Source organism: Boleophthalmus pectinirostris, unplaced genomic scaffold (genome assembly GCF_026225935.1).
Source record: "Boleophthalmus pectinirostris isolate CB_2022bp ecotype Guang Dong unplaced genomic scaffold, ASM2622593v1 HiC_scaffold_18, whole genome shotgun sequence".
Lineage (NCBI taxonomy): Eukaryota > Metazoa > Chordata > Actinopteri > Gobiiformes > Gobiidae > Boleophthalmus > Boleophthalmus pectinirostris.
Window position 1 is genome coordinate 44626494 of NW_026571133.1, and position 12228 is coordinate 44638721.

Sequence of the window (12228 nt, forward strand, 5' to 3'; positions counted from 1 at the left end):
GCTGCAGGATCAGGGGCTGTGGGCAGTGGTGTGGTCAGTGCGCGTCCTCCCTGCTCTCACCGTCCAGCTCTGAGTCGCTGTCCACCATGGGAGGCACTCTGATGAGGATCTGGCTGCGGTCCCTCTGCACCACCAGCTGCAGTTTGCCTCTGGACTTCTCGATCAGCTTCCCCGCGTCGCTCAGGGACAGGTTCTCAGTCACGGTGCCGTTGATCTGAGACCGGATACGAAAACAGATTTGTTAGGACTCACAATCAACTACTGTTTATTAGGCATGCAACGATAGTGTGTGAGTGAGTGTGTGAATGTTTGAGTGTGTAAGTGTGTGAGTGTGTGAGTGTGTGAGTGTGTGAGTGTGAGTGTGTGGGTGTGTGTGTGTGTAAGTGTGTGAGTGTGTGAGTGTGTAAGGGGTGAGTGTGTGAGTGTGTAAGGGGGTGAGTGTGTAAGGGGGTGAGTGTGGTGAGTGTGTAAGGGGTGAGTGTGTAAGTGTGTAAGTGTGTGAGTGTGTGAGTGTGTGAGTGTGTGAGTGTGTAAGGTGTGTAAGGGGGTGAGTGTGTAAGTGTGTAAGGGGGTGAGTGTGTAAGGTGTGAGTGTGTGAGTGTAAGGGGGTGAGTGTGTGAGTGTGTAAGGGGGTGAGTGTGTGAGTGTGTATGGGGGTGAGTGTGTAAGGGGGTGAGTGTGTAAGTGTGTAAGGGGGTGAGTGTGTGAGTGTGTAAGGGGGTGAGTGTGTAAGTGTGTAAATGTGTAAGGGGGTGAGTGTGTGAGTGCGTGAGTGTGTGAGTGTGTAAGGGGGTGAGTGTGTAAGGGGGTGAGTGTGTAAGTGTGTGAGTGTGTGAGTGCGTGAGTGTGTAAGTGTGTGAGTGTGTAAGTGTGTAAGGGGGTGAGTGTGTAAGTGTGTGACTGTGTGAGTGAGTGTTTAAGTGAGTGAGTGTGGAAGTGTGAGTGAGTGTGTGTGAGTGTGTGATTGAGTGTGTGAGTGAGTGAGTGTGTGTGATTGAGTGAGTGTGTGTGTGATTGAGTGAGTGTGTGTGTGATTGAGTGAGTGTGTGTGTGATTGAGTGTGTGATTGAGTGAGTGAGTGTGTGTGTGATTGAGTGAGTGTGTGTGTGTGTTTTTATTAACAGTGCTTTTCAGACATATGTCACAAAGAGCATTATTCATTCACTCCAGACCCGGTGGTGGCAAGCAGACTGACAGAAGAGCGGCTGTTAATCTGCACCACCGGCCCCTCCGACCACCACCACACACTCACACACTCACACACTCACCACTTTCATACTAGGCAATGTGGGTGAAGTGTCTTGCCTAAGGACACAATGATGGCCTTGCTTAGCTTCTGAGATCTGACGGGATCAGGCATTTGACAAGCTGGTACGGCCACACATACAATATAATATCATATTGTTCAATACACGTGTTTTGCGCACATTTCCCTCCCTGCGCGCGGTGTTCACGTTTATTTTGGTCCATAAGGGAAACGGTTAATGCAGCGTCCTCCTCTGTTGCAGCGAAACAGCTCCATACACACTCACCGCTGAAATATTCTAACAGAGGATTTGATCTTTCTGTCATGTTTTTATTTTACATTTATACATCCAGAATTGACAAAGATATTAACTTTTAAATACTCTACAATAGCTTAGGCTTTACATAACATTAATCAAATCATATACACACACGCTATGCCACTCACAATATACGAAATCTTTTTCACAGACTCTCTCATAAGTTTCACTCAGAAAACCGTCTACTGCAACATTTTTATGTAATAAAACAGTTTAGAAAGAAAGAAGATGAGAGGGCGCTGCGAATCTATTAGGAGCAGGGTGTGTGTGTGTGTGTGTGTGTGTGTGTGTGTGTGTGTGGGGGTGTGTGTGTGTGTGTGTGTGTAAGAGCAGGGCAGTGTGGGAGGGGCTGCTGTCCCTCGCTGCTGCTTTCAGAGTAAAAACGTCTCAAAAAGTCATCGAAATCTAAACCAATATTGTGACCCATGTATTGAGATACATATGGAATTGTGTGAAAACTGCACCGTTGCATCCCTCCTCTTTATATATTTAGTGTAACATAAACTAATACATGTGATTATTAAAAGTGAGGAAACGGGTAATTCATGGACTAAAAGTTTGCATTTAAGTTGTGGAGTGTTCAAAAACCAGGCACAATGATAAAGTGTGTCGAAAAAGTCTGGGCTCGCTCCTGAGAGTGCATGTGAGTGTGAGTCTGTCACCTTCAGAATGATGTCTCCCTCCTGCAGGTTTCCGTCTCGATTGGCCAGTCCAGTACTTGTCATCTCTTTGATGAACAGCTGGCTGCCCAGACGAAGTCCATACTCTGAAAGCCATGGGACACAGAGCGTGGAGTGATTACAGTGATTTCTGAGTGCTCAAGCAAGACCAACTCAGACACAGGACAAATGAAACAACACAGCACAATACAAGTCCAGGTATGTTTGTGGAGAGGGAACAACAACATAACAAGGCTAAATGCTACGATGGGATAAAACACTATTTCCACACAAGATACAAGATTGTGTCCATGAGAACGAGACAAGATAAGATTTTCACATGAATTATAATAAATAATTATGGGGCTCAGGTCAAAATTTTGGCCTCACCATTTTTATTTACTTGGTTGTCATTGTAACACTTTTTTTTTTTTTTAGAACTACAGCTCTAAATTGCCAGACTTCACTTTTTTCCAATGTAAACCTAAACACGTGTGCATACTGCTGTGGTCATTTTGTCTCATGAGATCTTGCCCCGTCCATAATAAAAGCTGTGTCCTGTTCCAGAAGGAAGGATGTGTAATACTGCACTTGTGACAGTGTAATTCAAGTACAGGACGGTGGAGCAGGCACATGGGACTGACCTTCGTTGGGCCTGTTCTTGAGCAGCAGGACGTTAAGTGGTTTCTCCAGAGGCTCGTGCTCCCGTGGCGGAGGGCGGGGCAGAGGGATGGGCAGGGGGGGCGGGGACGGGGAGCGGTCCAGCCTCTCTCTGCTGGGGGCGCGGCCTCTGATGGGGCTGGGGCTGTCCCGCCTGTAGCGCCCTCTGTCTGGGCTCTGTCTGTCTAACGCTCGGTCGCTGCGGTAACGCCTGTCCGGGCTGTGATCACGGTCGTCGCGGTAACGTCTGTCGGGGCTGTAGTCTCGGTCCAGGGTGCGCTCGCTTCGGTAACGCCGGTCTGGGCTGTGGTCTCTGTACCTCCTGTTGGGCAGGAAACACTAAAGTCAACTTGTGTAGTTTCCCATGACTGTGCAGCAGATTACAGCTGCTAACAGGGACACAGAGTCATGGTGATTTAAAAGACTTTCAGTCTGAATGTTTACTATTCTACTTATACAACGCACTCTATGTTTTCTACATCACTGATATGAACTGAAGAATCAAATATGATGCAAAGCATATGGACTGAAGTAGTAAATAATTAAATGTTAATAACTCCAAATATGTTCTATATTTTGGATTCAGATTCCTCACAGTAGCCACCCTTTGGTTTGACCAATGCGCTGGAAACCCTTGGCCTTTTCAATGAGTCTGAAATGGTTTTCACTTCACAGGTGTGCCAGGGTTCATTAGAGGAAAGAGTGGAAAGGGGTGATCAAAGCAAATTTGGAAAATCTAAAAACTAAAACCTCTATTGAGTCATTTCACACTTTGCATTTCCTCCAGTCCATAGATGATATAAATGATATAAATAGATGAATAGAATATAGATGCTGTAGCTCCCGTAGTTCCCCCTGCAGGTCGTGACACACACCTGCGCTCTGGGCTGTAGTCTCGGTTCAGAGTGTGGTCACTGCGGTATCTCCGGTCAGGGCTGCGCTCGGGCTCCAGAGTGCGCCCCCTGCTGCCGTCCCTCCTGTAGGGCCGCTCGTCCCCCAGGTCCCTCTCTGAGCTGCGTCCTCGCTCGTAGTCTCGGTCGTGGGTCTGGTAGCCAGAGTCACGGTCCCGGTGGTCCCGGTCGGGGGCCTGGTCGTGCCCACTGTAGACACTCCGGCGGTCCCCGTCGTAGGGGTAGTCCTCTGTGTAGTCTGTGCTGAAGACTCGGTCGTCTGGAGACGGAGGGCGGTTCAACATGTTCACTGGGACTTTACGAGGACGCTTCACCGTCTAGGACAGAGACACACATGTTCAGAATCATGTACACACATCCCTCTCGCTCATCAAAATGATCTGAAAACATCTGGGTCGAACTATTGTCCGTGCACACTCTGGCTCCTCTCATTTAGTCAGATCATTAAAAACATCACTGATGACCCTCTGAGCACATTTTCACTGCTGCTGTTGCTCCACTAGTCTGACATTCCTCAAGTTTCCGAAAGTGCACAAAAGATCAGGCCTAAGTTAGTGCTGGTCAGATACAGGTTTGTTTCTTTTACTTGAAGCATAAGCTGAAGATAGAGCTACTTTCAGTCTAGGATTTCAGGATAAGCCTGGATTTGTTAAGCAGCCTTGATGGAATAGCCCTGATATTTTCCAGTAGTTTACCTGTGGGTTTTAGTAGATTAATCAAAAGGACTTACTATTTTGGCCACTTTGCCACATTTCCGGAGAGTCTGCACGGCAAAGGAGTGAACAACTCCGTCCATGGGGATGGCATTCACCTGCACCACACGGTCTTTCTCACTGAACAAGAAACAACAGAAGAACACGAGGATTTGTGACAACATCAACAATAGTCTGTATGCACAATGCACTTTTTTTCACACCAAGAGAATGGTGGGCCAGTAAACTCTGTTGGAGGATAATATGTCCACTGGGGAAGAGATTTCAGTCAAACTGGATTATTTCATAGTCACTTGTAAACTTACAAGAGCAGTCCATCTGCGGGGCCTCCCTGTAGGACATCTGACACTACGATGGATGTCTCCCCTGTGTCTTCATTGGGGTTGTCCCGCCCCCCCGACACTGCGATGCCAAAGCCCATTTTAGGATCCTGTAAAAGCAAAAACATGGTTACTCACTTTCTTTAATGCTGACTCTCCACTGACTCACTGTTTCTTCAAACACTACATTCACCAATTCATATGAAGTGAATGTTCAATAGCAAAACTTATTTTGTAGGTCTCAAATACCAAATACCCTATACCAGTGGTGGGCAATTCTTTTTTTCCATGGGGACACATAAGAAATAGAAAACAATGTGGAGGGCCGGGCTCAGTTCTGCATAATATTAACTGCATTTTCTTTATTAAAAAACAGCAAATCTCATTGTTCTGATGAGCTGCTCAGACTGACAAGTGTTTATGTTATGAATAAACAATGAAAAAGTGAGGCTCCCTTACAAAAAGTTTATACAGAAAAAAAAAAAAAAAAAAAAAAAAAATATATATATATATATATATATATATATATATATATATATATATAAAATAATGCAGCTTTAGCCCATGCATGAGGTCAAATTATAAAATATGTTTAGTTTGTAATTCCAGAAGAGTTTAAAGGGGCTTGTCAGAGTCAACCAAAGGGCTGAATATGGCTCTGGAGCTGGACAAAGCCCAGTTCTGCTCTGTACCAACTGATACTGATGTAGACATCCTGGGCATCTACTTACCAGTAACTCTGAATCTGTTTAGTAACGAATGCAAAATTTCCCAGATCTGACCTCAAGCAGGTCTGGATATAAACAGAACGGACAGGAGTACAAGAGTGAGGAATGAGCTCCATCTCCCTACAGTGTGGCCTCTGCACAGGTCAGAGTCAGGACAGAGATGAGGACTATCCAAGTGCTCACATTTACACTGTGTAAAGTCTTCATCATTTCTTCTATAGAAAACCTGCAGAGCCTGTAGTTTAGACCTACTCAGCTCCCTGTGCGTGTACTCCCTGTGCGTGTACTCCCTGTGCGTGTACTCCCTGTGCGTGTACTCCCTGTACGTATAGTCTCTGTACGTATAGTCTCTGTACGTATAGTCTCTGTACGTATACTCCCTGTACGTATAGTCTCTGTACGTATACTCCCTGTACGTATAGTCTCTGTACGTATACTCCCTGTACGTATACTCCCTGTACGTATAGTCTCTGTACGTATACTCCCTGTACGTATAGTCTCTGTACGTATACTCCCTGTACGTATACTCCCTGTACGTATAGTCTCTGTACGTATACTCCCTGTACGTATACTCCCTGTACGTATAGTCTCTGTACGTATACTCCATGTACGTATAGTCTCTGTATGTATACTCCCTGTATGTATAGTCTCTGTACGTATACTCCCTGTACGTATAGTCTCTGTACGTATACTCCCTGTATCGTATAGTCTCTGTACGTATACTCCCTGTATGTATAGTCTCTGTATGTATACTCCCTGTATGTATACTCCCTGTATGTATAGTCTCTGTACGTATACTCCCTGTATGTATAGTCTCTGTACGTATACTCCCTGTATGTATAGTCTCTGTACGTATACTCCCTGTATGTATAGTCTCTGTATGTATAGTCTCTGTATGTATACTCCCTGTATGTATAGTCTCTGTACGTATACTCCCTGTATGTATACTCCCTGTACGTATACTCCCTGTATGTATAGTCTCTGTACGTATACTCCCTGTACGTATACTCCCTGTATGTATACTTCCTGTATGTATACTCCCTGTATGTATACTCCCTGTATGTATAGTCTCTGTCTGCTGCTGTGCTGGTCTCTACCTGCTCCTCTGGGCTGATGAGATTAGAGCACAGATTGGATGGCCTGTCTTTATCCCTCCATCTGCACTTAAAACAGCAGCACAGCTCCGGGCCGGGCAGATGTCTCCCTCACAGAGGAGAATAGCTCTTTTAAACCATGTGGACTGGACACTATAGAACAGAGGGCAAACGCATGGATACTTCCTTCAATCATTTCAAACTGAATCACTGGTTATTGACGTGTTGGTGCTCCTCACTACGCTACTGGGACAAAGTTTAAACAGCTCTCATTCAGAATAGTCTCTACGTACACAAACACTGTGGTCATTATCTGATGGGAGCTATTCCATTAGTGATTTTCTGATGGTCCACACTGTGCAGGTTTGGGCAAGGAAAATGAAGCAAAAATGAAACAGAGAAATGTTTAAGAGTGAAAGAGTAACAGGCAGAAATGATAGATGTCACCATGAGGACGTGATGATCATCACATTTAGTACACACCAAGGATCTGATCTAATTATTGAGTTATCTGTGTGGAGGAGTGTTTTAACTACTGCTGCTCAAATGTAACAATGGTGAAGAAACCAGACAAATGGATCAACTTCTCTCAAAACTGTCTGTGGAGAATAACTTCTGATGGGATTTTGCATGATGGGTGAGGGTGTTTGTTGTTTGTTGTCTGTTGTTTGTGTGCATTGTGTGCATGTGTGCATGTGTGTGTGTAATCTGGTTACCACAGTTTTATCTTAGCCCCCTGACCCCTGTCCACCTGGAGTTTTAATATTATTCACTTTGAATGTAATTCATTGTAATAGTACAGCAGTGCATAAGTCAACTCCTTTCAAATATTGTTTATATGGAAAAAAAATCTGCTTAATCCCATATGAAATAGTAATGCCTGAAAGTTCTGTTTTCTGCTGATGTGAGGTACAGTGAAAAACTTTGGTCATAGCAGTTGTTTCCCTCTAGACAGAAATGAAAAGATTGAAAATGATCACTTTTGCTGACAATTTGTCAGGTGGACAGATGTTTTTTTTGTCTTTTGGGGTATGCTGAGGTTGATATTTGACAGTAGAAAGGCAGCAAGCCCCAGAATATTTTTCTGCTGGTTTGATCCTTGTGTCAGGATACACCAGGCAACATTTTAGGGTTATTTAACCTTTTATGCAGTTGCGGTACCTTAATATTTACAATTACATCATTTCACCAGCAGCTTTTCCTAAATAGGGTGTATTTGGGCCCTGAGACCAAACGGGTTGGAGTTGGGGGTGGTCCCTATCAACCCATCAACTTGTAATGGTCCAAGATATAAGATAACAGGAAATAATAGGGAAATGAAAAAGGTAGCAAAAAAGCTGTATAAGTCAAATACAAATCTCCAGTAATGAACATACTATAGAACAGACTCACCCTCTGCAGCGTGACTGTGTACTGCTCCCACACTGTCTCCTCCATCACCGGGTTCTGTGGAAACACACACACAACAGTCAGGCAGAAACTAGGGCTAGACTCCTTTAGTCGTTTAGTGATTTTAGTCGAGCAAAATGTGTATTAGTCCATTCATCATGTTATTTAGTTGATCAGGAGTTCTATAGGACAACAGCAGAAAGGAGTGAATGAAAACTGTAAGCACTTGTATTTCTCTGGAAGAAATCAGATTAAACTCTTAATTCACTCATGTTTAATCTGTCTTTATAGAAATACATCGTTTCCTTGTACTTTTTTTTTGCATAGTAGTTTTTGGGTGAACTCCTCTTGCAGGTGCAGTCATGTGAGTGCAGATTAAGTCAGATACACAAGTACACAAAGTAATAGTTTGGACAGCTTTTGCCACGCCCCCTTTTCAGTCGATCGGCAGCACATGTCTTTAGTCCAACAAGGATTTCTGGACCAGGACCAGACCTTCTCAGACTCGGTAAATATTCAGCATGTCACTTTCTGTAGCTCATTCAGAAAACTCTTGATTCCTCTCATCCAAAGCCCCCCTCTGCAGCACAGCACCAGACTGTAGAGCTAATGAGCTTGCTTTGTGTCGAGCAGCAAAGTTCATCCGAATTAGAAACTAAACTGGGTCAATTGTGGCGGAGAGGGATCCCCATTCAGACTTCACCCACACTGGCCATTCCAGTTGCAGGAATTAAACTGTGACACAAAAGGTTACAAAACAATGACCACCACCATGTAATGAATGAACTGATGAGCTAAAAGTACTAACAAAGATGATGGAGAAAAGGACTACTCCAAATACAGCAATATCCACAAGCAACTACTCCAAAAGGTACGTCTGTCACTAAACAACAAACAAACAAGAATGCCACAGCTTCTCAGTGTAAAATATGAAAAGTGCTTCTAGAAAATCCTGACGTCCAGAGGAGCAGGTGGAGGAAGAGGAGGAGGAGGTCCAGCCTGAGCAGGACCAGCACACTCACGAGGCCCTGCAGGATGCGGATGGTCTTGACCGCGTGAGCCCATTTTCGGTGCAGGCTGAGGACCGTCTTCATGTCTCAGCTGGTCTCCTCTGATGTCCCTTGGTCTCTGGTGGTCTGTGGTGGGCTCCGGTGCTCTGGTCTGGTCTCTGGGGGCAGTGGGCTGCGGACCATGGCTGCACAGCTGGAGCACAGTTACAGCCCCGGCCTGAGCAGCTGCCCTGGCCTGACGTAAGAGCGTGCTGGCCTACATTTACAAATCCCCCTCTCCTCACAGAGCACACCCCGGCAGGACGGGAGGGAGGAGGGTGGGAGGGGCCGGGCCGCAGGTGGGACTGGGGCTTTAAGAATCAGAGCTTTCTATTAAAGAGCTGCTTTTGCTTGTGGGCACATTTCTGACAGAATGTGAAAATCTGTGATTCTGGGGCCGCAGTGGCTCAGTGATCACAGTACTGGTCCCTCAACTCGAAGGTCGGAGGGTTGATTCCCACTTGGACCAAGGTCTGTCATTGTCTCCATAGGCAAGACATTTTACTGGAGTGATGGTGCAGACTGACAGCCTCACTTCCATCAGCCTGCCCCAGGACAGCTGTGGCTAGCAGCTACAGCAGTATCTTACCGCCACAGAGTGTACAGAGAGTGGAGGGAATAAATAATGCCTCCAGCGTAGCGCTGCAAGGGTAAGGTAAAAGAATCAAACATAGACAAAAAATGTAAAACAGTGTCTGTAAATCTGACTAAGAATCTTTTATTTCTCTTGCTTGGTGTATCTGACTCTGTTGTGAAGAACAAGCACAATAGTAATTTGTATGGGATACTGGCTTTTTGTGCTAGGAAAAGAAGTCGACTAGTGAATTATCTGACCAGACTCCATCTAAAGCTCAATAGCAGAAGATGGTTCTTGGTTTTGTTTCTCTTGATTACGTGACGTGTCGGCTTCCTCATAAAGACAATATTTTTTAAGAAGACTAAGGAACCTTTTTGATGTATACTGGACTTGTGATTTCATCTATTATGAACAGGGCAATTACATTTTGAAATGGGTGTATCTGTGTCTAATACCTTATATTCTGCACTATAGGGCGCACTTAAAAGCCTTTAATTTCATAAAAAAAAATTAGTGCGTGCCTTATAATCCAGAGCGTCTTATCTATGAATTTACTGGTTTGTCTTAGTACGACTTTAGTAAAGTACAAAGCCGCTCCACTTGCAGCGTTACGGCTCCCGTAGTCAGGAGCATCAGGAGTAATACAGACTGTGATTCCTTTTAATATCAAAATGCTCCTGTCCAGAGACACGCTCACAACGCCCACTTTAAACTCAAGGCTGTTCTAAAGTGAAAGTGTGAGCTGCGTGGGAGCAGTGGATGAGAGAAGGAGAACACACATTCACCAAGACAGAGAGACAGCGCCGAGCCACTTACGCTATGATCTGCCAACGGATCGTGGACGCCTGGGTTAAGGATCAGGATCAACTGTGATCCGAGCTTCACCAAGACCAGAATCATCACTGAACTGAACTCCAGGGAACAGTAACCACACTGACTTGGAGAATGACAGAGGGATGTGGACGTGTGGACGCAGGAATCACCCAACTGTTTCAACTATTATGACTTATTGTGAATACACGAACAATTTAGCATCTCAGACAATATTTTTTTTTATGTGTTACAATTGAACAAAGTTGAGAGTTATTGTGAACACATTGAATAAAGTTTGACTGACTTATCTAACTGTTGTGTTTCGTTTAATGTGCCTTATAGTCCGGTGCGGTTTATATGTGAAAAAAGTTTGAAAATAGACCATTCAATGACAGTGCGCCTTATTATCCAGAGTGACATATTGTGCACAAAATACGGTATATGAATGGGCCAATATTTGTTTTGTACTGTTATTATTATTATTATTGTTATGTTGGTGTTTATTTAGTTGTAACTAAAAAGTAATAAATATATATGCAAAAAAAAAAAAAAAGAATAATCAAAGGTGTGCATGTGGCTCATCTGCTCGGTCTCATGTGAACATGTGGACGCTCTTCCTTGAGGCTTAGCATGCGTTGGCGTGCGGAGGAGGAGGATGTGGCATGGGGACTTACATAACCACACAGGCTGCACACTCTAATGAGGGCACGGCATTCTGGGACAGAAACACCACCGCACCCCCCACTACTCAAACCCCCCGCACCGTCCACTATTCAACAAGGATTTTTTATTTTTTCCTGTTGGTCGACTAGTCCAGAGGTTGTTTCTGTTCTACACTGACACTTGAAATAACGACCATTTTAAAAGAACAAAATACAGGTTGAAAATGAAGGCTTTTCAATTACAGCAGTTTTTGTCCAACTTCTCTTCTGATGGAGTTCACTTTTAGACCGGGTTTAGTCCTGGATTAGACATGGAATTAGGGCTGGGTATCATCAAGCCGTTTCTGATACGATACATACCTCGACACGTAGGTCACGAGTAGGAATGGGCATTCGATGAAATTTTATTAATCGATCGACGGGAGAATTAATGATCGATGTTCAATTAATCATTAAAGTTTTTGTATAATAAGTATCATCATTATTATTACTATTACTAAATTGTATAAATAAACTCAACTTTACAACATATAAACATAATCACTCTAGAGCCACATCAGCCCGTTTGACATTATCATGTGTTTAATGCAGCTTTACACAAGTCTCACAGAAACAAAACTTAAAACCGCATGGCTAATTTGCAAAAACTAAGCGAAGAAAAAAACCCGCTCTTGTGCGCTGATGCGGTTCAACTTTTGTCGGACTAAAGGACACAACTCAGTGGAATATGAGTGTTCTTTCTGTGACAGAGGGTGTTCTGCTGAAGGTGAGTCTGTGCTGTGTGTGAGTCGCGATGTTTTCAAAGATCGTACATGTGCAGGTTTAGTGCAGCTCTTTATGTTGCAGTAACCGGGATACTGCGTTTACATGCACCATGATGAAACCGGAACACTGATGTACATATGTGCAATTAAAACTGCACATAGGCTTAGGGAATGTGCAATAATTAATAGAATACAATAATGCAAGGGCTTGCCTGTTAAGAATAATTTAAAGGTCCTGTTGGTGCATCACTCGTGGTCAGACTTGGTCTCATATTTACTTTGTTCTATGGTGTTTGTTTATGTGCTGCATTGTGTTGTATTGTC

At 44.1% G+C, this 12228-nt stretch overlaps 1 protein-coding gene across 3 annotated transcripts in view; it reads right to left on the bottom strand.

Moving 5' to 3' along the window:
- The window catches only part of tjp2a (tight junction protein 2a (zona occludens 2)), a 70239-nt gene that overhangs the window by 18986 nt on the left and 39025 nt on the right, over positions 1–12228 (bottom strand). For all 3 annotated transcript variants that reach the window (XM_055153538.1, XM_055153537.1, XM_055153539.1), the window contains 7 exons: positions 8043–8096; positions 4814–4938; positions 4526–4628; positions 3760–4112; positions 2869–3206; positions 2228–2331; positions 61–214 (listed from right to left, as the gene is read on the bottom strand). In XM_055153538.1, the coding sequence (XP_055009513.1) occupies positions 61–214; positions 2228–2331; positions 2869–3206; positions 3760–4112; positions 4526–4628; positions 4814–4938; positions 8043–8096 (1231 nt within the window). The remainder of the gene's footprint in view (positions 1–60; positions 215–2227; positions 2332–2868; positions 3207–3759; positions 4113–4525; positions 4629–4813; positions 4939–8042; positions 8097–12228) is intronic.